General features: G+C 42.8%; 1 protein-coding gene across 1 annotated transcript in view; it reads right to left on the minus strand.

Moving 5' to 3' along the window:
* The window catches only part of LOC128843202 (uncharacterized), a 336,468-nt gene that overhangs the window by 184,313 nt on the left and 127,579 nt on the right, over nt 1-24,576 (minus strand). Inside the window, 1 exon segment of the mRNA XM_054039816.1 lies at nt 598-5,049. Coding sequence (XP_053895791.1) covers nt 598-5,049 — 4,452 coding nt within the window.

Consider the following 24,576-nt stretch of genomic DNA (forward strand, 5'->3'; position numbering starts at 1 on the left):
GCTAACAGTGAGTCGATTTCTATTTTGCCTTATGAATCATTAGAATTGTTTATTAGGTGCCAATTACAGGGACCAGTTTTGCCTTGAAGACCTGACTGAAGACAATGGCTTAGCATGGATGTAACAGAGGGCAGTATTTGGTTTGTGCAATTTGTATGATGCATGAGCCAGAAAGAACCCAGTGGGACTTTCAAACTCCAGGGTAAGTTTTCAGCACTGGCAGTTAGAAAACCCTGATCTTTTTACTTGTAAGAGGAGTAAATTCTAATCTAAAGTCATTGAGAGGCAATAAATATAATAAATATAGAGAATCATGATGCCAATTTCACAGAGTCACCATTTGCAGTAAAGCTTCACTTTAAGGGAATGTAAATGAGCTTAGATGCAAAGAGGCATCTCCCACTATTCACTAGGAACAATCACTAGCGTTGAACTATTGTATTTACACAAATATATGTTTATCCTAAAACCTAACTAATTTGCTCATTTTCTATTAATGGAATACCACTCTTGGCATTTGGGATTCCTTAACCCCAGCAGGAGAGCACTGCAAAGCAAACCAAAACTAAGTCTGATAATTCTTACAGAGCAACTCACCTCATCTCTGAGTATATCGCTAACTGAAGAAGCAGTGTTTAAGCTGATCTGTGACTGGCTGCTTATCCCACTGTCTTCTCTCAGGTATTCATTGTCCAGTGAGTGCACAGAAAGCAAGAGAGTACCCCTGGGCTTCAGTGTCTTTGGCCTCTCGGGTGCCTCTAAATTGCTGTCGATAGCAGAGCTGTTCCCAAGAGAAATCATGGAAGTGGCACTTATTCTCCCGGGATAACGGAAACTCTTACGTTGAGAGCCAGGTCTTGGACTTTGTGGTTTAGGGCTCATGGGACGACAGGGCATGTCTTTACCTTCATATGTCGATAGCTGGGGGCAAGAGGGGCTTAGCTGAGTAAACGGTGATTGCAGGTCACTGGGGCTAAAGGGAGATCTCAGCCAGTATTCCTCAGAAGTATCTGAACTGTTGACCATTGTTTCCCGCTGCTCAGCATAGTCTGGGTATTCTGGACATTTGATAGTCAGATCATAGGATAGTACTCTTTTTCTTCTCATATCTATAGGTGTAGAGACCTCAATGGATTCCACAGAGGTGTCAGAATGGTTGGCATCCGTGGAGGTGGCATTAAACTCATATGAGCTCAAATATGCTTGTCCATTAGAGCTCTCCTGCGTCTCTGTGGATGTTCTTCTTGTAACATTACCAGGACCTTGCTGGTGGCCCCGGGTTGTTTTAAGACTCTCCTGTGATGGTGATAAACTTGCTAAGGTTGGCTTTTTCAGTCCATCAGCCTCCCTGCTTTTCAGAAATGCTTTCCAGGAGCTTTGGCGAAGCTTGGCTTTCTCCTTTTCATGTTTCAGTGATCCTTTGGGACTCTGTTCAGGATTTTCCTTTTCCAGGGATTTGGATTCAAAGAAACTTGAGAAGGATTTATGTGCCAAGGCCAGTCTTGTCCTGAATTTTTTACCCTCTGGGTTTTTGTTTCTTTTATACTCATTCTCACTCAGGGATTTCCTCACCCCAGAATACTGTGGCACTTCACTGTCATTATTTTCAACTGATTCTAAGACTCGTGCTTCAGAGTGTTTGACATTCAACGAGGGGGAAGTAGAATTTGTGTCTATGTTGTCCATCAGTATCCGACCAGAGCCAGAAGCCTTCCTCAGGCTGATTCTACTGAACAATCCAGCAGGTCTTTCATAAAATAAGTCGTCATCATCAGAATATTCAGAGGTGTAGCTTTCCTTTCTTTGGAAGGCAGAACTGGGTGAACTGCTTTTAAAAGACTGCAAGCTTTCTGTGTCTTCATCCTCTTTCCCAGCATCAAGTTCTTCTGTCTTTGTTTTGCTGCCAAAGAAGCTGCTGCTACCTAGGTTTTCAGCAGCCGCTGTCTTGGTTTTCTTGAAAGATGCTATTTTTGAGAACACTAAAAACTTGGAAGGTTTCCCAGTCTTGGTCTGCTTCTGCACAGCTTTATAGAGACTGCTGTTACTCCCCAAGAAATGGAACGAATTCTCATCCATCTCCTCACTGTTAGCACTGCTAGTGCTTACATTATCTAGACCCAGGGCAGAGGCCTCTTGGCTCTCCGTTTTCACTATACAGTTAAAAGCATCGGTCTCATTTGGATTCTGTTCATTGTCTTTGCTAAGGCTCGCCAGCTCCTCCACAGTAGAGCCCAGCTTTAGTTCTCTGCTGGGAGAATCTTCACTAATGCCTATTTGTTCCTTTGAAATATTACAGCTTTCAGTTTCTTTCTTTTCTAGCCTCTGTACGCAAGAGATGATGCTCCCGAAGGTGTCACCATAAGCACCATCTCCCTGACACAGGCCACTAATCCTGTTCTTTTCCAGTGCTGTTGCGCTAGTTCCACATATATCTTGCTCTAGGCCTTGACTTGTATTGAACTCATTTTCCTCAGTCACTTTGCTGTCTCTTGTTTCAAAGAGTGATTTTTTTAGCAGCTCTGTTTCTGACTGCACCCCAGCATTAGTTCTGCAGGGCTCTACCTGACAGATTCCCCCAATAATTACGCCAGGTGATTTCAAATGTGCTCCAATGCATGCATCTGCCTTTTCTTTCGAGGGAACGGTAACATCTTCCAAGTGTAAATTAGCCCCACTGGATTCATTTTTTATAGTGGTTACCGGGAAGCCACTGCAGCTGAGTTTTAAAGACAAATCTGGATCTGTTCTCTCTACTTGCTGCTGCACAATTTCTGATTCTTCTTGCCCTGTGCTCCCAGCAGCGGTCACCTCTTCATTGCCAGAGATGGGCTGTATGGGCAGAGTTTGCTCTTCAAGGCTGGAATATGCATTCAGATCTCTCTGTGATTCATCGGGTTCTTTTATGGCAACGGGATGAGACCCCAAATCCTCATTGGCTAGTTCTCCTAATGTTCCAGTTATTATTCCAGCAGGACGGTCATCGTTCAGCATCTTGGACTGCAAGCCCTTCTCCTCCACAGATATTATAATCAAAGCAGGTTTTAACTCTGAGAGCTTCATCAACTTTTTCCCCTGGTGCATGTAATGTGGTTTGGTAGCTATTTCAACAGAACAGGCATCAACACCATCATTCTCATCCTTTTTTCCTGCATCAGCGAGATGTCCATTTGTTGTTACAAGCTCAGAGTGACCCTGTAAGGCATTGTTTTTGCAATTCAGGTTTTGCAGCATCGAAACGTCCTGCTCTCCTGCAATGTCTTGGCCACCAGAGTTCAGTGTAGCCTCCAGGGATTTCCAACCCAAATTCAGTTCAGAAGAATCCTCTGAATCTCTTTCTCCCACACAAGCCTCAGTACTTGGTGATTCAGGGCTGCTCTCCTCCAAGTTGTTCAGCTGTGTTTTAACAGCTGGGCCATAGTTTGCTAAATAGTTATCACCTTTGTTTTCTGCAATGGCAGAAACACCTACAAGACAAGTTGCTTGGTCCTCACTGATGCCAGATTCAGAGTTAATGCTGTGAGAGAACCCGTGTGCTTTGAAACCCCTCTCAGATTTGCATTTAGCTTTTCTTACCTCTCCTTCAGCATTTACGCTCATTGGCTCTGAAGCCAAGGCAGAGGGAGTCTCCCTTTCTATTGAATCCCACTCAGAGGTATCTCTCAGTTGGAGCTGTGCTGAAGATAAGCCATCAGCACACATGTCTGCTTCTGGGTTAAGGCCACATTTCTCTGATTCAGTGTGCAAATTAGCTTCAGCACTTTGCTGGGAGCCCGCTGGATGAGATAGCTGACTGTTATTTGAGTCTAGGCAGGTATTAAGGAGTGATCCTTTTATGCCAAATTTCCCCTCCACTTTTATTGCTTTTTCAGAGCTCCCACCAACCCTTTCTATGTTTTTCCAGGTGTACTCAAAACCCAATCCTTCAAGATGTATCCTGGAACATGACAATCTTAATTTATCTGTAAGCTGAATGCAGTTACCTAAGTAGTCTCTCTCGCCCCCAGCATTTATGTTTTCAGGTGTACTGTGCCATGTTTTACTTTCTTTGATCTCTGGCCTCATGGGTGGAAGCTGAAATTTGGATTTTAGGCAGGGCTGGTATAAGAGTGAATCCGTTTTAAGGGTGGCCCCTGGAGTTCTGTTTCTTGTCTTTGTAGCTGTAGTTTCCTCATTGTTAACTGAGTTCCTCTGACTGCATTTTATGTGGGATCTAGAATCTAGTTCATAGTGAAATTCAAATGTCTCAGAGTTTCTTTTACTGTCAGTTCTATTTGTTTCAAAATTAATATTAGGCAAACTATGGCTTGATCCTACATCTGGCTGCAAAGGAAATTGCTGAGTTTCGGGAAAAGTCAAACAGCTTTCAGAGTTTGCTTTCAGACAAGCAATGCTTAATCCTGCTGGACTTTTTTTACTCTTTGCAATAGCATCTTCAGCTGGTTCTGAGCTGGCACAGGATTGCACTTTATTGTTTTCAGACTTTGCTTCACCTTGCAATCCATCCACTACCAATTTAGTCTCTGTCTTAGATATAGTGTCCTCTCCACTAGTGCCAGACCTAGTATTGGAGGGATCACTAGTTAATATTAGTTCTTCCTCTCCTGCCTCTTCTTCTCTTCTCGATTTTGTAGTCTGTATACAAAATTCACTTTTACTTGGTGCTACTTTTAAATCAGAAGACAACTCCAATTGTGCCTTTTGACTCAACTCCAGTTGGCTCATGCAATGAAGTTTATGAGGGGGTATTTCTGCATTGGTATCAGGAAAAGTATGGCATGGTTCTTTTTTTTCAGCAGAAAGGCAGTTTGAACTTAAGCAAGTTTCTCCACTTACGTCACTGGCAACAGACTCTGTGTCTGACACACTTTCATAAGGCTCAGTCTTTATGTCAGACAAGGATTCACTCTGATGCGATTGGGTCTCAAAATAATCTTCATCTGTTTCCTGGCTTGACCCACGTATTTCCAACTCTACCGTGCTTGGGGCAGAAGAACTCTGGTCATCTTCAAACTCTCCTTCAGTGATGTAGTTTTCAGTTGGCTCTGGGGTCTACAATAAAAAGACCAAAATTAGTCAAGAATGAATTCAGCAGCTGAGTATCAGAGAGAAAGATGTTTCTCTCTATGATATTTCTAGAAAGAAATAATGTGTTGGGATTTAAACACAATAAAGATACATGCAATACAGGATATACCCCTTTCCTCAGGGATTATAGCGGATGTTTGCACAGGGTTGGACTTGATGCCCTTATGTCTCTACTATAAACTATTTTTAATAATATAGCATCCAAAATGTGGCAGAAGCTCCAAAGACTTATGATCATTTGCACCTTTCCAATCCAAAGGCACTTTTCACATTTTACATAAATCAACTTAACATCATTCCTTCCATGTAAAAACTATTAGTGAATCCACCTCTGAATCTCAGCAGAGATTTACTGCACAAACCAGGGGCATAGATATTACTATCCAATTGTGTAACCAGTGCTTCATGTGGGTGGGGCTGAGGGTAGGATTGCAGACCTGGCTTTTTTTTTTTTTTTTTTAAATCATGCCATAGCACTTTAAGCACTGGCTTACCAAAGCTGAGGCTCCAAGATGATCAGAGACCCCCCTACTTTTTTCAGCCCACTTTTAATACTCTTTAGAACACAGTGTCGTTAGTTGTTTGGACACGGATGTGAACCAAGTTTGAAAGTGATGTTTGAACTCAGTTTAGGGAGAGACCAAGAGTCATCAGCACATCAAGTACTGGATCAAGCCCAGCTCAGCTGCTTACAGGAAGAGAGATCAAAACAACCCTGTCAACCTCAGGGATAAGTCTTTATCCTAAATGAGCCTGCTTAAAGGGCCAACTATCAGAGGTCTCGTCTTTTTCCATTTTTTACCATCAGAATGCAAGCTGAAACTTCCCCAAACTTAAAGGAACAGAGCCAATCCTGATAAAACTGGATGAGGGGAAAATGTTAGCTAACATCCACTGCCATCACTGGATATAGCTGCATCCAAAGATTCTACATGGTTGAGACTGATCAAGGTACTCAACTGGTTTCAGACTCAGATATCCATGTATGTACATCAACAAATTAAGCTCTATATAATCTGTATCCTGTTAACTCTCACACAGCACACCTGTGAGGTAGAAAGCTCTCTAGGTTCTTATACCTCAGACCTTTCCTGGGAAAACAGAGGCAAGGAGAGGTGGGGACCTGTCTAAGACAAAACAGAAGGTGAATAGCAGAGGTGCAAGTAGAACTCAGGACCCTAGGTCAATACAGCTTTGAGTAATGCCCACAGCTGCTCCATTCCCTCAGGGGCACAACTCAATGGAAGCCCTAGAGAAGAACCAAATTAAAAAAACAGAGCAAAAGGACAGATACCAGGGTTTCTGAGCCCTGCTACCACAATACAGAGATTAAGGTGGGTTAAGGACAGAGCTGGAGGTTAACTGAGAAAGCTAGTAAAATGGGGTTATTTGGCAGAGGAAGAAGATCTTTGTCTGAACAGACTGGAACCTGATGAAAATATGGCTAATGGAGATGGGAGGAGGTTTGTGTCATTTTTTAACAATATTTCTTAAGCACCTGTTCACCATTTTTCTCTATTCAATATTGTGCTGGGATGGATTAGAGATCTGATTTTGAGCACTCAAAAGTACATCGCTGAGGAACTTAAGCATAAAACACGTTGCCTTCCCTGGGCAGTAAAGATAAAAACAAAGTCCATAATGGGAGGAGGGTCACTGCTTCAAACTGAGTTCAAGCACCCCTTTCGCACAATGAAGCCAGCTCCAACCAAATCGCAAAAGTCATGTAATCTACAGAACAGTGCATCCTTCCCTGCATATAATCAATGAAACACACAATTTAGGTCTTTCAATAATGTCAAGCCCTGCCATTAACAGGATAGAAATGACCAGCATTACAACTGTACAGGCTCATATGCCACATGCTGATCAATGGTGCGGCCGGCTATCAGGAGCAGTTGGCTCACACAGCAATGAATACAGGAGCAGCTGCTAGGCATTAGCAAAGCTGAATCTCAAATGATGCACTAAACAAATTTACAGATGGCACTGAGATAAGCTACGAACTATTCAAGCAAGTGGGGTCTGAGTAATGAGGACACCTGATAGTCCTGAGAATAATTATGAATTAAATTACACCAAAATTAGGACACAGATTTATTAGAGGCCATCTATACGACAAATATAGATGTGCCAGTGTATCCCGATTTTGGTTTTGATGTTTATGGGCCTTATTCAATACGCTCCACGGTCGACAAGGGCCCATCTGTTGACTTCAATCCACATACTGAATGAGGAAGAGAGTTCCAGATACCAAGGGCATTGATTATTGTTTTCATTCATTGTTCATGGGAGAGTCCAAAAATTGCATGGCCTGTGCTGTGTCCCACAAGGCTGCTGATTGGGACTGCTGAAGTTCAGATTTTAGCTGGCAGCCACTTTGTGGTGCAGCAGCCACCCCCGCAACACATGAGAGCAGGCCCAGAACTGCTGCCTTCTACCCTGGACTTCCATGGGGCAGCAGCATTTCCTGTGATGATGAGGAAAGGAAGACAAATTGGGGCAAGTATAATCTGGTGGGCTTCATTCACCAGCTCTGTTATGCATGCACCAGCACGAACATCCACACAGCAATTATATGCAAATATGCAAATAAACAAATATTTATGTAAATACCTCAACAGCAAGTATTCTATTCTACATAGGTTCTTATACCACCCCATCACTGTAGAATCTGAGTGTATTCCAGTGGTGCATTATTCTATGTGATTAACATGTATCACACGTGGTTTGTTCTCTCTCTCCTCCTCTTCTCAGGGAGAGAACTGTATATAGAGTGGAGGGACATGCTTTGATAAGGCTTTGGAAATGTATTTATTTTACTATGTATATGCTATGTGTTTATATTGGAGAAGTGTGCCTTGCACTTGGAACAGAATGTGGTGAGGTTTCTAATGGCCCTTAGTTCCCGTGGTGAGCACATGTTCCTCCCCCTGCCGTGACAATCCCAAGCAACAGGTTTGAGAACTGACCACACAAGCCATGTAGCACTACTCCTCAAACAACGAGCTGATCAACAGTGAGTTAGGATGCCAGTGAATTCAATAGGACCAGGTGTTTCAGGATTCAAATGATGCTCCCAAATCGGGCCCAGAGGGCTCCTTATTGAAATTCTAAGGACAGAATTTGGCCCTAAGCATTTATGCGTAATGTGAAAATAGAGAAGCAATGTAAAGACAAGGGTATGGAAGAAATATGCAAGACTCATGGTTCGAACCACATTGTGACACTGACACTGGTCTTTCCTGAAAATAATCTGTAGCAGCAGCACAGCTAGTCCCTTGGCTTGCAAAAGGTTTACACTCCTGACCTGGTGTGAAGTGCATTATTTTCTCATTTCCGTTAGTATCAGAAACTCAACAGACATTCCTCCTATTGGTGAAGATGCATCAACCAGACAAGCAATGGTAAACTTGTGAGCTGCAGCCAGAGGAAAAGAAAAAACTAGCAAGCTTTGAAGGTGGGGGATAAACTGTAGTGAAATAGCTACCTAGCATCTAAAAAAGAAATAGCAGTAAAATAGCATGCACCAAGGGGCAAGCGACAGTAAATTAGCGACACTCTGAAGGGCAGGGGCATACATTCACAGGTTGAAAAAGTGGATACAGTGGAAATAAGATAGCTTCATAGGAAAGAGGAAAGAAGATGCCTCACAGGCTTATTGACCTGTACGTAGTGGTGGGACTTGCTAAAGCGCCACATGTATCCAGCCAATAGGAAAAGGTTCTCAAGGTGGCACATCCTCTCAGTTTGATGAGACATATTATCAAGATTGCAAAGACTAAAAGCAATTTAAAGCTTTTGCATGTCCAGTGCTAGAGCTGGGGAAATATTTTCAGTGTAAACTTTTTTTCACTGAAAAATGCAGATTCGAGCCAACTCAAGTGTCTCACCAAACCATGTAAAATTTACCAAGTTGTTTCAGTCCAAAAAAAAAAAATTCCAAAAAAGTCAAAATGTTTCAACCTTTTCTACACGCAACATGTTGACTTTTTTATTCGAAACTACTTTTTGTTTCAAATTTTACTTCTAAAAAAATTAATAAAATTTAAGTAAAAATAATCTCAAACACTAAACTAAATATTTCATTTCAGATTGAACAGAATGTTATGTTTGATCCAAAATTAATTTTTTATAAACTTTTAGTTCACAAAAAATACTAAAAAAATTAATTTCCTTTTAACCCTAAACTCTTTGTTTTTGTTTTTCTAGTTTTCATTTCAGCCACCGAACCAAAAAATCAGTTATTCACATAGCTCCATCCAAAACATTCACTGGTTACTAGGAATAAAATGTTACCTTTTAGTGACATTCTGCAAGGAAAACACAGGATACAATTGCTGATTGCATTTTAAGATGCAAGAATCATGCTGCTTAATTGTTCTCCTTTTGAAGCAAGTTATATTCATTCTCACTAAAAGCTTCATTTAAACTAGAGCATGCTAGTTCAAAGAAAGTTATTTTGGTTTAAGGACACCTTCAGGGAGCATCCAGGAACAGGAGAATGTTTCTGCAGTGTTTGAGGAACATTTGCCAAATGGGTTTTGAGTGACAGGTCATGGCAAAAAATGGACTGATTGAAAGTTATCAAAGGGGTAGCTGTGTTAGTCTGGATCTGTAAAAGCAGCGAAGAGTCCTGTGGCACCTTATAACTAACAGACGTAGAGGATGCATGCATGCATCCGAAGAAGTGGGTATTCACCCACGAAAGCTCATGCTCCTCTACGTCTGTTAGTCTATAAGGTGTCACAGGACTCTTTGTTGATTGAAAGTTTTCACTTATGTCTAATATCACTGTGTCTTCCTCTAGCTCTACAATGCCTCGTCACTACTCCTTCCAACCTCCCATACAGATAAAACTGATGGGCCCTACATGTGTGAAGAAAACAGATTGAAATTAACAGAGTTAATGTTTTTATTGGGGACGCTGTTGTGGATGCAACCCTGTAAAATGCACTATGGGTCATAAGCATGACCAACCTTAGGACCTTGAGCCTTGCAGTGAAGGCTTGTAATACCTGAGGTTTGGAACAACTGTAGGAAGAGAAGGGACTACTCTTGGTACAACTACACAGACCACCACTTTGAATGGGATAGGACAGTGCCAGTATGTTATATCTGCTCTCATTGGAATCATGGGCCCAGTCCTGCTCTCATCAATGCCAACGAGATATTTTTGCCATTGATTGCAGTGGAATGGGCCGAATTTCTATGGATCACATTCTCCACTTGCACCATTTCTGTATACTTGATAGGAATAATGTGTTCATGATGTGACCATCATAAGTCCTTAACTCTCCATTTCCTAGCTTTCCTCTGTTTTGAAATCACTAGGATCCAGTGACACTTGTCACTTAACCTAACTAGTTTTTGAAATGAAGATTTGTTTTTGCAATTCAGACTCACCTCCACCCTGGGAGGTAAATATTACTGTATCCATTTTATTCTGAGTCCCAGTTCACAGAGCACAGACCCCTACCCTAAGCACTAGACTGCACTCCCACCTACATTTTGTCTTACTACTGCAGTGACAGGTATAGGTCAGTTCTTCGCGTCAAGTCAGAACAATGTGAAAGCATTCTCACTATAACATGACAACTGACCCTTTTGATGTCCATTGTTCCCAATGGATACGATGGTAACCACAGCTCCTGAATTAGCCCAATACAGTGCACAAATCCTTATTATTCCTTGCTTGGATGGAAGACGGCGTATGGCATTGCTGCATACTTACCACCTGCACTGAACTAGGTAATAAACCCGGCATTGCTTCATGTGCAGACACCACTCTCTAATAATAAGGTTGTTTTTATAGTTCATCATGAGATGAGATTGAAATGCAATACTTAGTAGCACCACAGCCAGCTATCCTTTGGTTGCCAACCCTCCAGGATTGGCCTGGAGCCTCCAGGAATTAAAGATTAATCTTTAATTAAAGATTATGTCATGTGATGAAATCTCTAGGAATACATCCAACCAAAATTGGTAACCCTAAGCTATCCTCTTTGCTCAGTGAGCCTCTACACTTGTCATTGGATTAAGCAAATAAAGATAGGCATATGGGTATTGTTTACCAATGGCCCAATCCTGTGTGGCGCTATGCATTCTCACCTCCACTGTTATCAGTGTGAGAGAAAACTCAGCATCAAAACCAGAACAACACAGAGAAAGCCCTCAACCAGTGATGTAAGTAAGCCGGTACGGTCAGGTACGCCGGACCATTAAAACATTTATGCCAGTATGCCATACCGGAAAGACACATTTTCAGAACCCCAGGGCTTTCCCAGGCACCGCAGTGGCAAAAGGAGCAGAACATGGAGCTGCCACTCCCATGAGCCAGCGCCCTGAGCCGGCAGCTCCTCCGGCACAGCTGTACCATCCTCATCCCCAGCCCTTCCACGCAGCTGCATCCCTTGTCTGGGGTCTGTACAGACCAACTGGAGGACAGGGCTGGGGGCAGGGCTACAGACGCATTGGAGGAGCTGCCGGCGCGGGGTGCTGGCTCCTGGGAGCTGCGGCCCCATGTTCTGCTCCTGTCACCGCTGCAGTTCCCAGGAGAGCCCTGCAGTTCAGCGGATACCGATTTCTATCTGTGGATATCCACATCCGCAGGTGTAAATTTGTATCTGTGCAGGGCTCTAGTCACGAAACAGTTTTTATGAGGGGGGTCGGGGTCAGGGTGTCGGTACCATACCGGAAAGAGTTCAAATCTACTTGCACCACTGCCTTCAACCATCTGCTTATGGATTATCTAGTAGCTTTTTCTCTCCCTCCCTCTTTGAGAAGGACAGTGCTATTATATCCACTTAGCCAGAAAAAAAGAATAGAATGAAAAGTAGATGTGTCTGAAGACTGTCTGCATTTTACTGGTAACCTGAAGTTCCTGATATGACAGACAGCATTAGATGAGAACTGTGGTATGGAACTGCAGTTTGATTTAATTTGTATTTTATAAATGGGATTTTTACGAAGATTGTAAGCATTTACAATCCCTCTTTGTTTCCCCAAAGATAATGAGTTGGGACAGATTTCTCAAAAGGTGCCTAAATTAGACTTTTAAATCCATATTTAGGCACCTAAACAAGTAGCCCCTATGCACCCACAGGTATCATTGAAGTCAAAATGAGTTGTGGATGCTCAACATTTGAGAATCAGGCTACTTATTTAGGTACCTAAATATGGATTATGGGGCCTAAATTCATCTAGATAACCCAATGTGAAAGCACTGGCCCCTGCACCCTTTAGTTAGTGCTTGTGAACGTTGCTGGATTGAGGGCACTCTATGAAGAATGAAGTCTTGTTTATTCACAGAACAGGCACAGCATGGGCCATGGCAGCTTCCCCATATCATACTTTTAACACCAGTCAGCTCTGGCCCAGACTGACCAGACCCTGAATGTTAGAGGGAAATTCAATCTTCAGGCCCTATTTAAGTCTTGGTCTCTCAGCTGGGACTGTCAAAGGGTGCCAAAGTAATGGTGCTTTGTGGTGACTTGGACACCTGTTGAGTATAAAATGGACTACATGGCCCGAGACCACCAACTCCTTCAAACAGGCTCCTGAAAAGCTGTCATAGTAATGACTTTGGGGATCAGATTAGCCTCTTAGATTCAGGGCAAGCACCTGCCCCTTTTTACGCACAATAAAGAAAGTTCCCTTCACAAGCAATTCAGTCACCGAGTTCAAATGTGGTTCCACAGAGCACAGCTGCCCTCTTGCACACATCACACTGCCTCAGTCACAACAGGAAGATAACTGGCAGTGAAAGAGCCCTTTAAACGCACTTGTGCAAGGGCCACAGAGATATAACTGAGGCCTCAATTCACCAGCCCTCCCCACACTGAACTGAAATGTGGCTCTTTTACAGTCATCCTTCAGAGCAAATTGGGCAACAGTCTCAGGCCCGATTATTCATGGTCTGAGGGGTGAGACACCAGGGGGTTCTGGGTGAGGAATGAATTCCAGAGAAAAGCTTCATCCACTGAAGAGGATAAAATGGGATTCCTTGGGTGGGGCTTCCCATAGACATGCTGAGCTGGGTTGAAGAGAAGCATAGCTGTAAGGTATCATATGTTTATCCAGAGTCCCATTAATGGCAGGGATCTCTACGGCTCTGGGAGTCAAGGGTCCTGGACCCTAGCAAAGTTAACAGCAAGTCAACCCCCACCAACAAACCCAAACTAATCAAGTGCGCCAAAACACACCAATAGAATTCGAAGTGCTTTGTAAGCACAGGGAGGAGGAGCAGAAAAGTAGCTTCAAGACATTTCTTGCAGCCCCTTATGCTGGGGCCATCCTGGCACTGGTTCAGCACTCTTTCAGGCTGCTCTGATTTACACAAGCAGAGCCACTCTGGCTACTGGGTGATGCCAGGGCATAATGGATACCTGGCCACATCTTTTCCCCTCCCAACATGTCTCTGCTGCACTAGCAGCCAGGAGATAGTAGATGTACAGCAAATATTCAAGATTGCTCACTTTGAAATCTTCAAAGCATTCTGCACCTAATTAAGTGGCGAACAATTACTTCCAATTCCACTAAATTTGATCCCGAGCAGCTGCCTGAACTTAATGGGAGTAATAAGAGCTCAGTGATTCACAGAATCAGAGCACGAAAGTAACATTCCCTTTGACAGATTCCTGCTGAAGGCAGTGGGAGATGTATATACGCATCCAAGAGCTAAATTTGACCCTAAGATCTTCAACAGTTTCGTGACTATACTGTTTAGTTTAATTTCTTTTTTTATATAGAATTGTGTACTTGTTTGCATTGTACTGCATGCTTAAGCTACAGCCTCTGAAAATTTAGCCATTCATGTATCCAATCACTAAACTGTTACATTACTTAGGACTCTAGTGGTTGGTTCAGAGGATAACAGTCTACTATCACTGCCAGCTAGTGACCTTTTGAGCTAGAAGTGACTCACAAAGCATGGCCTCTTGATGCTTCAGGTCCTGGGTTCTTTGACAACCAATGGTGGTGGGAGGCAGGGGGAAGGGGTGGTGTTACAAAGTTAGGGTCCTTCGGTAGGTGATCCTTTGATACAATCTAAACTGCACCTGGTGCCTTCACTGGAAAGTCTCCAGAATTAACTACCAAATGGAGTGGGCTGTTGCAGAATAATTAAAATCTGCAAGCAGTTCCTTGAGCTATCAACAAGTGCCATCCCATAAAGGGTATGTTTATTGAATGAGGGTGGGGAGCACAAAGAATTTGAATCAGATGTAAAGCAGTGGGAAATCTCAAAATACAGTCATGCCAACTACAGTAAAAATGCATTTCCCTCTCCCACAAGCTGCAGTCACAGCATCCTGTTTATGCACAGCAGATGGTTAGGAGCCAGCTAAATTACACTGTTCTTGGTTATGCTGATGAGTTACAATCCAACACAATGCAGATGAGTTTAGAGTGGGCTGCTGGACAAGCCCCAAAAGTTGACACACCCCTGTGGGGTGCAGGATTTCTGTGACCCAAGCAGTACCTTCATGCAGAAGAGCCATTTGATACATGCAGGACTGCTGCCATGTGCTGACATCAGTGAAAGATCGCAGGTGAGAGGCTTGTTGTACTATAGCAGACACCATGCAGCTTCCCTCAGACTCCACTCAGCAAACTAAACTCCACACCTAGAAGCTGCTCTCTCCCTGCAGGCCAGAGACATTACTGCCCTCATTGACCCTAATTGTGCCGCTGCCAGGTGTACTCTCTCAGACAGCCTCTAGGAGTCTCTGCTACTAATATCTATGGGTGCCAGCTAGAGTTGGGATGAGGTGACAGTCAGAGCTCAGTTTACCTAGTGGACTGAAAATTTTCTAGTAAATACTGACTGCACTCCAGTCACATCCCGTCCTGCTGGTATAAAGAGACATCCTCCCACCCCACTGACTACATCAGCATTAACAGAATAAGGATCATCCAGCAGAGCAGGTGGAGGACCAACAAAGGAGTGTACGCATGTGTGTGTTAAGCACAAAGTAGCATGAGCTAAGTTATCAACACAACAATGTGAGAATTAAAATAACCAAATTCACATCCTGTGGTGCTGCGGAGAAACTGTAAAATAGGGCTGTGCAAAACTGTTTCCTTAAATATTTCATATATTTTTGCAGTTGTGTTTTGGACAATTCTGTGACTGCCTGGCTTTGTTTTTCATTAAACTTCACTAGATGGTTTTTTGCACTGAAATGTGTAAATATTCATTGTTTATATTTTTCAATGCAAAAGTTGATCTTCAACTGCAGGAACTTTCAAATGCAAATATTATAAAAATATTTGCTATGTTTATTCAAACAGCTCCAGTCAAGGACAACTGTTCATTTTCACTCAATATTTCACTTTATATTTTAGCAAAAGCAGAGGTTTGGGGCAAAATTAGGCTATTTTGGCAAAGTCACAATGAAATGCAAAACTCTAAAGCTGTGCAAAATATTTGCAATGAGATCAAAAGTGCTGATTTTAAAATATTGATATTGTTAAGTAAGGCCCCAGTGCTGGAATCAGATCTGGAGAGCCAAACTCTTGGGCCAGTGCTGAGCCCCAGGTACTTCAATGGTACTTGGCACAAGATGCAGGGCTCCAAGCTGGATGACCTGTTTGCAAGATCAAGGCTTAAGTAATGGGAGGAAAAAGATTAGAAGAAATTCAAAAGACCAATTCACAGTAAAGAATTCAAAGCTATACTAATAATCAGCACAAGAACTGTTCTGAGTTGTTTTTTTATCAGCCAGTCTTATTAGTCAATAAGATAGTAAAATAAAAGTTGGTACATATACAGTTGGGGAATTTGAACTCTAACATAACTTGTCTTCAATTTGAATCGTTTTGATGCATTCATTGCCCTGCAATAGCTCCCTCTGCTGGGTAATTTAAAACAAGAAAATGTTTTGACATCTTAATTCTGGCTTTAATACACAGCAGGTTTCCATTCTTAGCGTCTATCTTTATTTTAAAAACAAAGTAACAATATTTTTGCATACAAGCTGATACTGAGTAAATTCTCTTTTTTCTTCAAGAAATAGTCAAAAAATAGCAAAGACATGATTAAAGGAGTCATGCTGGAAGTAACAGTTCAGCCTAAAGATAGAGGGTAACATTTTCATAAGTGCTTACATGATCTAGGAGGCCTAAGTCCCATTTGCAAGAGTGATGTAAGGCCTAGTCTACGCTAGAAAAGGTGTGCCACTACAGCTATCCTGGTACACTATACTGGCAAACCCTCTAGTGTAGACGCAGCATAGATCAGCAAAAGTACTTGTGTGCATAGCATGCTTTTGCCATATATCTTACACCAGATTCGGAAAGCTATAAGCTCTACCAATAAAGGGACTTTGCCAGTACAATTGTATCTACACTTGAGTTTTTTCTGGTATAAAAATGTTGTAAAAATGTTGTAAACTACCACCACACGTATAACATCAAAAGTTCTAGGTGTGCACCTGGCCTTCATCACTTAAGCCCTTTTGAAATTGTTATCCTAGGCCTATTGTTGTCTGCTGAATCGGAGCCTTGATGAATAAAATGCACTTGTATTTTTTCAAAGCTCTTAACCACATGCTTAAATACTTTGTAGAACTGAGGCCTTCATTGGCCAGGGTAAAATAAATGTGGGTTTATAGATTCTGGTGAACCAAAGCAAGTGAGGCATTTAAATGGCTGATGACTTATCCATTTTCTTTAAACTTGCTGAACCTTTTTTTTTAAAATAAATCTTGATATGATTAGTAGTTTTTTAAACTGCTTCCTTATGTGAAATGTTTAGTGTGTTTTCTTCAATATCCTGGTGGAATAATTTTCTGAAATGCTAAAGACACAAAAACCAGCCATCAGACCAATAACATGAATGTGACAATTCTCAATATACCAGCAATCTGCTCCAACGTGTCAGATCCACGAAAAAGACTCAGTAGCTAGCTATGTTAATTGCCAAAAGTTCAAGAAAATTGCATTAAAGAACAGTTCATGAGTAAGGCATCCCAATAAATTGAAATGAACTGTGCAGCCCCCCACACCAATATGCCTGGTAGTCTTATGCCACCTATTTTGTTCATTTATGATCTTTAGTCTTCTTCGTCCATCCCCTCTCCCCCCCCCACCCCTTGAATCACATTTGCTTTTTAATCCACTATAGGGCACCGGTGATAAGGCTACTAAGCATCATGTAGGATTTTGCCTTACAAATACATTTTCCAGAGCTTTACTATTTTATTTAAATTACAGTAACACCTAGAAGCCCCAAAAGAGCAAGGTCCCATTATGCAAGGCACCGTGCACCCGGGGAGACAATCCTTGCCCTAAGGAGTTACCATCTACATAGGTGAGAAAGGGCAGGAGAGAGAAAGTACTATGCCCATTTTACTGACTGGGAACAGAGATTCATTGACTTGCCTGAAGTCACAAAGGAAATCCATGGTTGAACCAGAAATTGAATCCCTGTCTCCAAGGAGTGCCAGTTCATGAGACCATCCTTCCTCCTTCTGATATGTAAATATCCTACATAATTTAACAGGGCCAAAGCCAACAGAGTGTTACGAGAATTCTTCTAGACCTTGAGAATAAAATACAGAATATCCTTCCTACAATGCCTAAGGGAACTGTGCAGAGTTTAACAGAACTATGTCCCTGCCATCAGACTCCAGAGAATTTCCCATACATTGTTTTGATTTAAAGAGTCAGCTTTCCACATAACTCCTTCAGTACAACTAGTGGTTTGAACTAGGGAGAAGACTCCTACCTGGATTGCTTTGGGTTTTCAGATTAGTTGGAGCAGAGTCAAAGAGCCTAGTATTTTCAAAGCACTGCCCATATGTATATGCACTGTGGCAACTGAGGGTGGGTGCAGGGAGTCCCTTTTCTCCTGAGTATCCCTGTGCAGAATGCTAAGGCTCCCTGCATCACTGGCAGTCTGATCAGGAGAGACCCAGGCTTGGAGCACCAACGGAGTGACAAACTGGGCATGGAAGCTCGCACAGGCCTGCTTGCATTATGCATGAGTTCAGCCATTGACCCCATATATGCAATATCACTTTAATTCAGGCAACTGTTCTGCAGAAAGTGACAAATCATTCACATTCTTTCTTAAAACAACACTTTGACAGGAGGGACATGTGGACAAGCTGGGAGGAGCACTGTGAGACTGTGAAATGCCTCATTTCATAACCTCCCTGATTCTGTAACAGGAACTTTCACCTCCTATTGCCCATCAAGGAAGTCTGCTGCACACACTTATTAACACATTCCACTCCGGATTACATTTGTTTTCTCTTCAAATGATTTATCCTGATCACGTTGCCTATTTCCATCACGCTGGATGCTGTACCGTTTTGACAGATCTGCAGATATAAAATATTCAATACCAAACATCCTCTGAAAATTTAAAACAAGCTACTTGGAGCAAAATACATAGCAACTAGATGCCACAACAAAGTTCACAGCCCCATTGTGTACTATACAGCCATGCTAAGAGTCTCTGTGATAAGGAGTTACAGGCTAATTAGAAAAATTAAAGGGAGGGCGACAGGAAGTATTATCTTCATCTTACAGATAGGGATCTGAGGCAGAGAGACTAAATGACATTTCCAAGGTCACACATGAGGTCGGTAGCAGGGTTCAGTCCCAGTATCCATTATATTTATTAATTGATATTTCAGGGACAACCTAAATAGATAAGACAAAAGGCTTGTACGTAGAAATGGGTGAATTTGGGAGGGGAGGAGGCACATAGTAAACGTGCCCAAAAAATGCATTTTTCAGTACACCAAAACTATTTGCAAATTTGGGTTGAATTCAGCGAACTGTTTCAGGTACAAAGAATTTTAAAAAAATGTAGAAGATGTCTTTACAATTCTTTTCAACCATTTTGAAACCCAATGTTTAGAATTTTCATTTTGAAATGACATTTTGCCTAAAAATTCAGCTATATTTATTTTTTCAAAAAACACAACAAAAGGGGTAAACCTCCCCCCCCAAACTAAATGAAGCAAATGGAGTATTTTATCGTATATCTGGAGGGATGGGTTTAGTCAGCTTACTAGGACCATATGTCTCAAGTGCAGTTCTACCATGGAAAGTGACTAAAAGGAGCATTGCAGCATTTCACGTTTGTCCTGATGACTTCCAACTCCAGTTTGCACAGTTTTTAAGTAAATTTAAATCATTTCCTGCCTGACGCTGTCAGCCTGGGAGCTGATAATTAAATCAGTTTATCTTTTTTATAGCAAAGCCCTTCATCTTTAGGCTTCCCCTTTGTAACCCTACTGTCCTTAGTCTATGTCCTCACAGAAGATTGTGCAACCCCATTGACTATTAATAGGTGTGTCTTGCACAGGTGTCAGTGACGTCACTGTATGTATATGATTCCTATCTAGTTGCCGCACCGGGGTGCCATGGCAATACTTTGAGGTACAGGCAGTCACAGAGCTATTGCACTGTTGACATAGGATCCCTTGCCTCCTTCGCTCTGCATCTTCTGTTTATGTGACCTTCCTGTACTGTCTGACATCCAGTAGCACCCAGCACTGAGATAGTAGACCTGGGAATCTAAGGCTGCAAGAGGAATTATTTCAGAAGTAGTATGTGGTCATGCCATTACTCTACTGTAATGTATAGGCACAAGGGGACAGCTCCTTCATGCTATTGGGTGCTGTAGAGAAAGTTCTGGCTGCAAATGCCCAACAGAGAATTCCCCTGGTGTAGGGGAACTCCCTGTTGGTGCATTTGCACCGCAGTATGACTCTTCTGCCCCCACCCCTGTGGAAGGGGAGTGGTGGGCATGGTGGAGTTCTGCCACAATAATCCTTCATAGGCAAGGGAGTATTATGGACCCTAAGCTAGTAGCAGAAGTTGGACTTACACTGGCCCGGAGGATCAGGAAGCTGGAACGTTCTCCAATGCCTGCTCCCTCCCCATCCCATATGAAGCAAGAATCTAGCCCTTAAGATTGATTACATGTGCAAACTCAGCTTTGGCATCTGCAGACTTCAGTGCTGACCTGTGCAAGCTTCATTTGTAGTCCTAAAGAATGGAATAAAGAGAAGCTGCTGTCTGAACAAGGTGCTGTTTGTGAGACTATATCATCCCCTAGGACCAAAAACTACTTCAGTAACAGGAAAGGATCTGGCTAAGTATGACCCTCCCCTCCCCCACCTCACTGGAATGAGAAGCAAGTGAAGCTGCAATGATCTGCCCCACCCACAGCCTTTTCAGCTTGACTGGCTGTGCGGAAAGGAAGTCCCTTGCTAAAGTGGGTGTGCTTAAATCACTCAGCCCTCGCACATTCCAGACTTCAAAATTACCTTTTACATGAGAGAACTCTGCAATGAGTCAGGTAAGTATCCGCCCAGGTATTAGCTATTAAACAGAGGCTCTGGCAAGAAATACACATTCAAAATGGGACCAAAATCCAATGTTTAGGGAGTGATATACTTTTAACAGCAGCATGCCCCATGCCATGGATGCCCAGTCAGACAGACTGCTCAGAGAGCCAATGCTAAACGGTTCAGAAGTTTATCATCCTGGCAACCAAAGTAATGCTATTTAAGCCAAAGTCCAGCTCTCAGCAACTGCATTTAGGAATCAGGAACAAGATAACCATAATGTACCAACAGGCAATTTTGTTTGTCAAAGAACTGAGTTACATGCATGACCAGGGCACCAAATGACTTGCAGAAACTGCATTTCATTGGCTACCCTCTTCAAGGTCCTTTTGAGGCAAACAGCATACATGGCTATGAAAATATCCAAGAAGACATACACTTTAGCTAAGGAGACAGCTGTCAGCTTCATTTTAACCAGAAAGAGAGAGAGCAGCATTAAACATTAAACAAAACATGCAAATCCTGCATCTTCAGTTCTTTGAGGAAACTGCCAACGTTGCCTCAGATTAGGGTGGCATTCAATACAGTTCATTTCTCTTCAATCAGCCTTTTCACCAGCCTCAAAGCACAATTTGGAAAGAGCACTGAATATTTATACCCTCCTTTTAATTTCAGTAGACTTTTTGCTGCATGTCACGGAATAATTACATTTGGTGGTGTTATAGGCAAGATACTCAATTGTTTGGGTCAGCCTAAGGGTTCTTATGGTAGTTCCCATATAATTGCCTTGGGGGAATTCTCCAGAGGGGGCTTCTGTGAGGGACAGCAGTGTACCTCTTCTGTTAATGGGAAAGAGGTCAGATCAAGTAGCATGAGGAGAAACTAATTGAACTCCTCCACATTGCTCTGTTTTAGGCTTTCAGAGAGAGATGAGCTGGGTATTATTTCTGCACAGCCTATTCGAGGGCACCTAGTCTTTAAGGAAAACTATTTCAGCTATTGAGTTTATAGGCCTCTAATTTTGCCAACACTCTTCATTCAGACTTCCCTGTTCTCAGATCTTGCTACATCATATTTTGTTTACACCACTAGTTCAGTTCTCCCCCAGCCCGTGAGTGTCTGTTAGAGTTGAGGAGGAAGGTGCCAACTTCATCTGTGCCTCTTACTGACCAAGAAGCAGACAGGAGAGGAATCTGACTCTTCCTTTTGCCATCGCTTAAAAAGAGGAAGTTTCGTCGAGCATTCGAGCTACAAAGGAGTAAATGGAGTGCTTGGCTGTAAGGCAGATTACTCTGGATAGGGATATGCCCCAGAGGAGCTTCTAAGGTTGAATCTTGTGCCCTAGGCATCTCCAGTATAAAATGAACTCAAAAATGACACCTGTTAGTCCCTCCCTCTCGTTCTTGCCCATCCTTCACTCCCTTCCATGCTAATACTGCACTTACAGATCTCTATAATTCCCCTTCTTCCATACACCTCCACCCAATCCAGCTCATACCATCTCAGTTCGTTAGCAAGGCACTGTGCTCCATCATTCCACAGCTGTGAAGTTGCCCCTGCAGAAATGAAACTCTTAGCCCGCAAAGAAAGCCTTTCCAGTGTAAACTGAAGAGCTTCCTCGAGACTTCAGACAGGCCCATCCAATAGCAGAGAGGTGTGTAATAACTCAAACTTAATACAATTAACTATTTTGTTGCTGATTATTTTAGCAGAAGACTCCAGTTAACTCAGTGATACATCATTGCCAGATGCAGCAGCAGATATTGCTGCAGGTGCTGTGAGGCAGCTATTTGCTTTTAAGTAAGACAACTCCCACCTGTTTATGCTCTCTGTATGTGTGTATATATATCTCCTCATTATATGTTCCATTCTATATGCATCCGAAGAAGTGGGCTGTAGTCCACGAAAGCTTATGCTCTAATAAATTTGTTAGTCTCTAAGGTGCCACAAGTACTCCTGTTCTTCTTTTTGCGGATACAGACTAACACGGCTGTTACTCTGAAACTTGCTTTTAAGTGTTGCTGGACTAGATCTATCAGCTCACGCACTCCCAAAACCTTCAAGTGACGTCTGAACCTGTCCACAAAGGAGGGAGAGAAAATGCATCCTATTCCCAGTGCCAAAAGTCTGTATCGCTGCCTCAGAGTTACAAACCCAATTTGCCTCCCTCTCCAAATGGGGATGTTTTTGATTCAACAGTCACTAGCCCTTCTCTAACCGGAACTATTGTGACCTTCTTAAAACTGCTTAGATTGTTCCACTAGCAGCATACCCCAGTTTGCAGGATCTGTTCCCACGTTTCCTTATTTGGTACTATACCGCCAGTCTCTTTTCATTCATCAAACAATGGCCTACCTGGAAGTTCTTTACTCCCAGGTGTGCGGTCTTTGCTGGGGCATGACGCCCTTCCTTCTGGCCCAAACATCTCCTCGCTGTTGATGCTGCGGATGGCCCCATGCTGCAGGAATGCAGGATAGAGCTATTTTGCTTACTCTGGCAACTTTGTTTTGCAAATGGTAGAGTTTTTTCCCCTCCGTGGGGGTGCAATAATTTAGAGTGGCTGAAATCTCTGATACTCCTGTTCTTGTTACCACTGCTCCAGCTCTCCCACTGCTTTACTGCTGCTGAAATCACCTTGGTCTGCACCTCCTTGAACGCCTCCTCCATCTGTGACCCCAGCTCCACTGCCCTGGCCAGAGTCAGTGAGTTAGGTTCCAACAAGAGCTGCTCCCGAATTCGCCAGTCTGCTGCTTTCTCGATTAGCTGACCCAGGATCAGCTGATCCTGCAGAGGTCCAAAATCACAGGCCGCCGCAAGCCGCCGCAGCACTGAGGCAAAAGCCACAAAGGTTTCCCCAGGCAGTTGTGCCCGCTGTCGGAACTGGAACCTCTGTACCATCACATTTCGCCTGCCTTTGAAGTGCTCCGAAAGCTTCCTCACTGCCTCCTCGAAGGAGGCCGCTGATCCCAGCATTGCAAAAACCCTCTGACCTTCTGTGCCCAAAGAGTGACAGAGAAGAGCTCTTTTCTGGGCATCATCTGCTTTTTCCAATCCAGCTGCCATCAGCCACATCTCAAAAGCCCTGAGCCAATTAGACCAAGGTACTGGGGGCTCTCCTGGGCCTGGCAAAAATGCCAGTGGTAGGAGACGGTTTGAGTCCTCCATCTTCATTGCCACAATGTTGTGTAGTCTATAGTAACTCCCACCATCTCTGCGCAAGAGTTGGTCTAGTCAGCATAGTGACATATTGCAGTCACTCCCCATCATCTGATCCACACCTTGTAATCTGAAAACCCCACCCTTTAATGCCTCATTGCCCTGAACACTACTGAACTGGAAATATCATGTTCCTCCCATTCTGACCACAGGGAAGGAAGGAAAAGGAGTAAGGGAAGAGAAGGCAAATGAATGGATTTGATGGGGGGAAAGAGCTGTAAGAAATGCCAACACTCCTCCAAAGCAGTTTTCTTGTATGTCCCCAAAATCTTAAACTTGCTAAACTTTTAAATGACATCACATGAGAAATCCAAGTTTACTGGTTCTACACTAATTTCTCATGATCACACACAGCACAGCAAAACAATCCCCAAATGCCACTGAGGCATGCTTCTTACCAAGAGATGGGAGCTAGAATAGCAGGACTGCAGTGACTTGGGATTCAAAGCCACAGCTGCCCCACTTTTAATTTCACAGATCCTAGCTTTCAGATGGTTACTTCTGGAAGCCCCAATTCACCTTCCCCCCTCTGTAAGATGTCACCTTGTGCCACAGCCTTTGCATTTAGAAATATTAGCATCATTTCATTTGTCCTTACTCTTTTTTAAGTGCAAGGAAAAAATCATCCATTTTATCACACTCTGATTGTACTCAATCACCAAGAAGAGTACTTCTCCAGCAGGTTGCAACATAGCTTATGCATACTTATGCATATATATGTGGTTTTCATAAGACAACAAGGCATGGGTGTCACATGCCACCCACATCCTGATCTAAAAATAGCCCAGACTAAGCATGACATAAATGATCTACCATTATAAAATGTTATCAGAAGTATATGTATCTCCAAAGCTAGGGTCAGCTATTAACTGTGGGATCTCAATTTAGAGGCCTTTCTGTGATCTTTTGTTGGATTTTGCTGGGAGATGACCCATCTTTGCAACAATATAGCAACAGAAGGGGA

The sequence above is a fragment of the Malaclemys terrapin genome, chromosome 9 (genome assembly GCF_027887155.1).
Source record: "Malaclemys terrapin pileata isolate rMalTer1 chromosome 9, rMalTer1.hap1, whole genome shotgun sequence".
Classification (NCBI taxonomy): domain Eukaryota; kingdom Metazoa; phylum Chordata; order Testudines; family Emydidae; genus Malaclemys; species Malaclemys terrapin.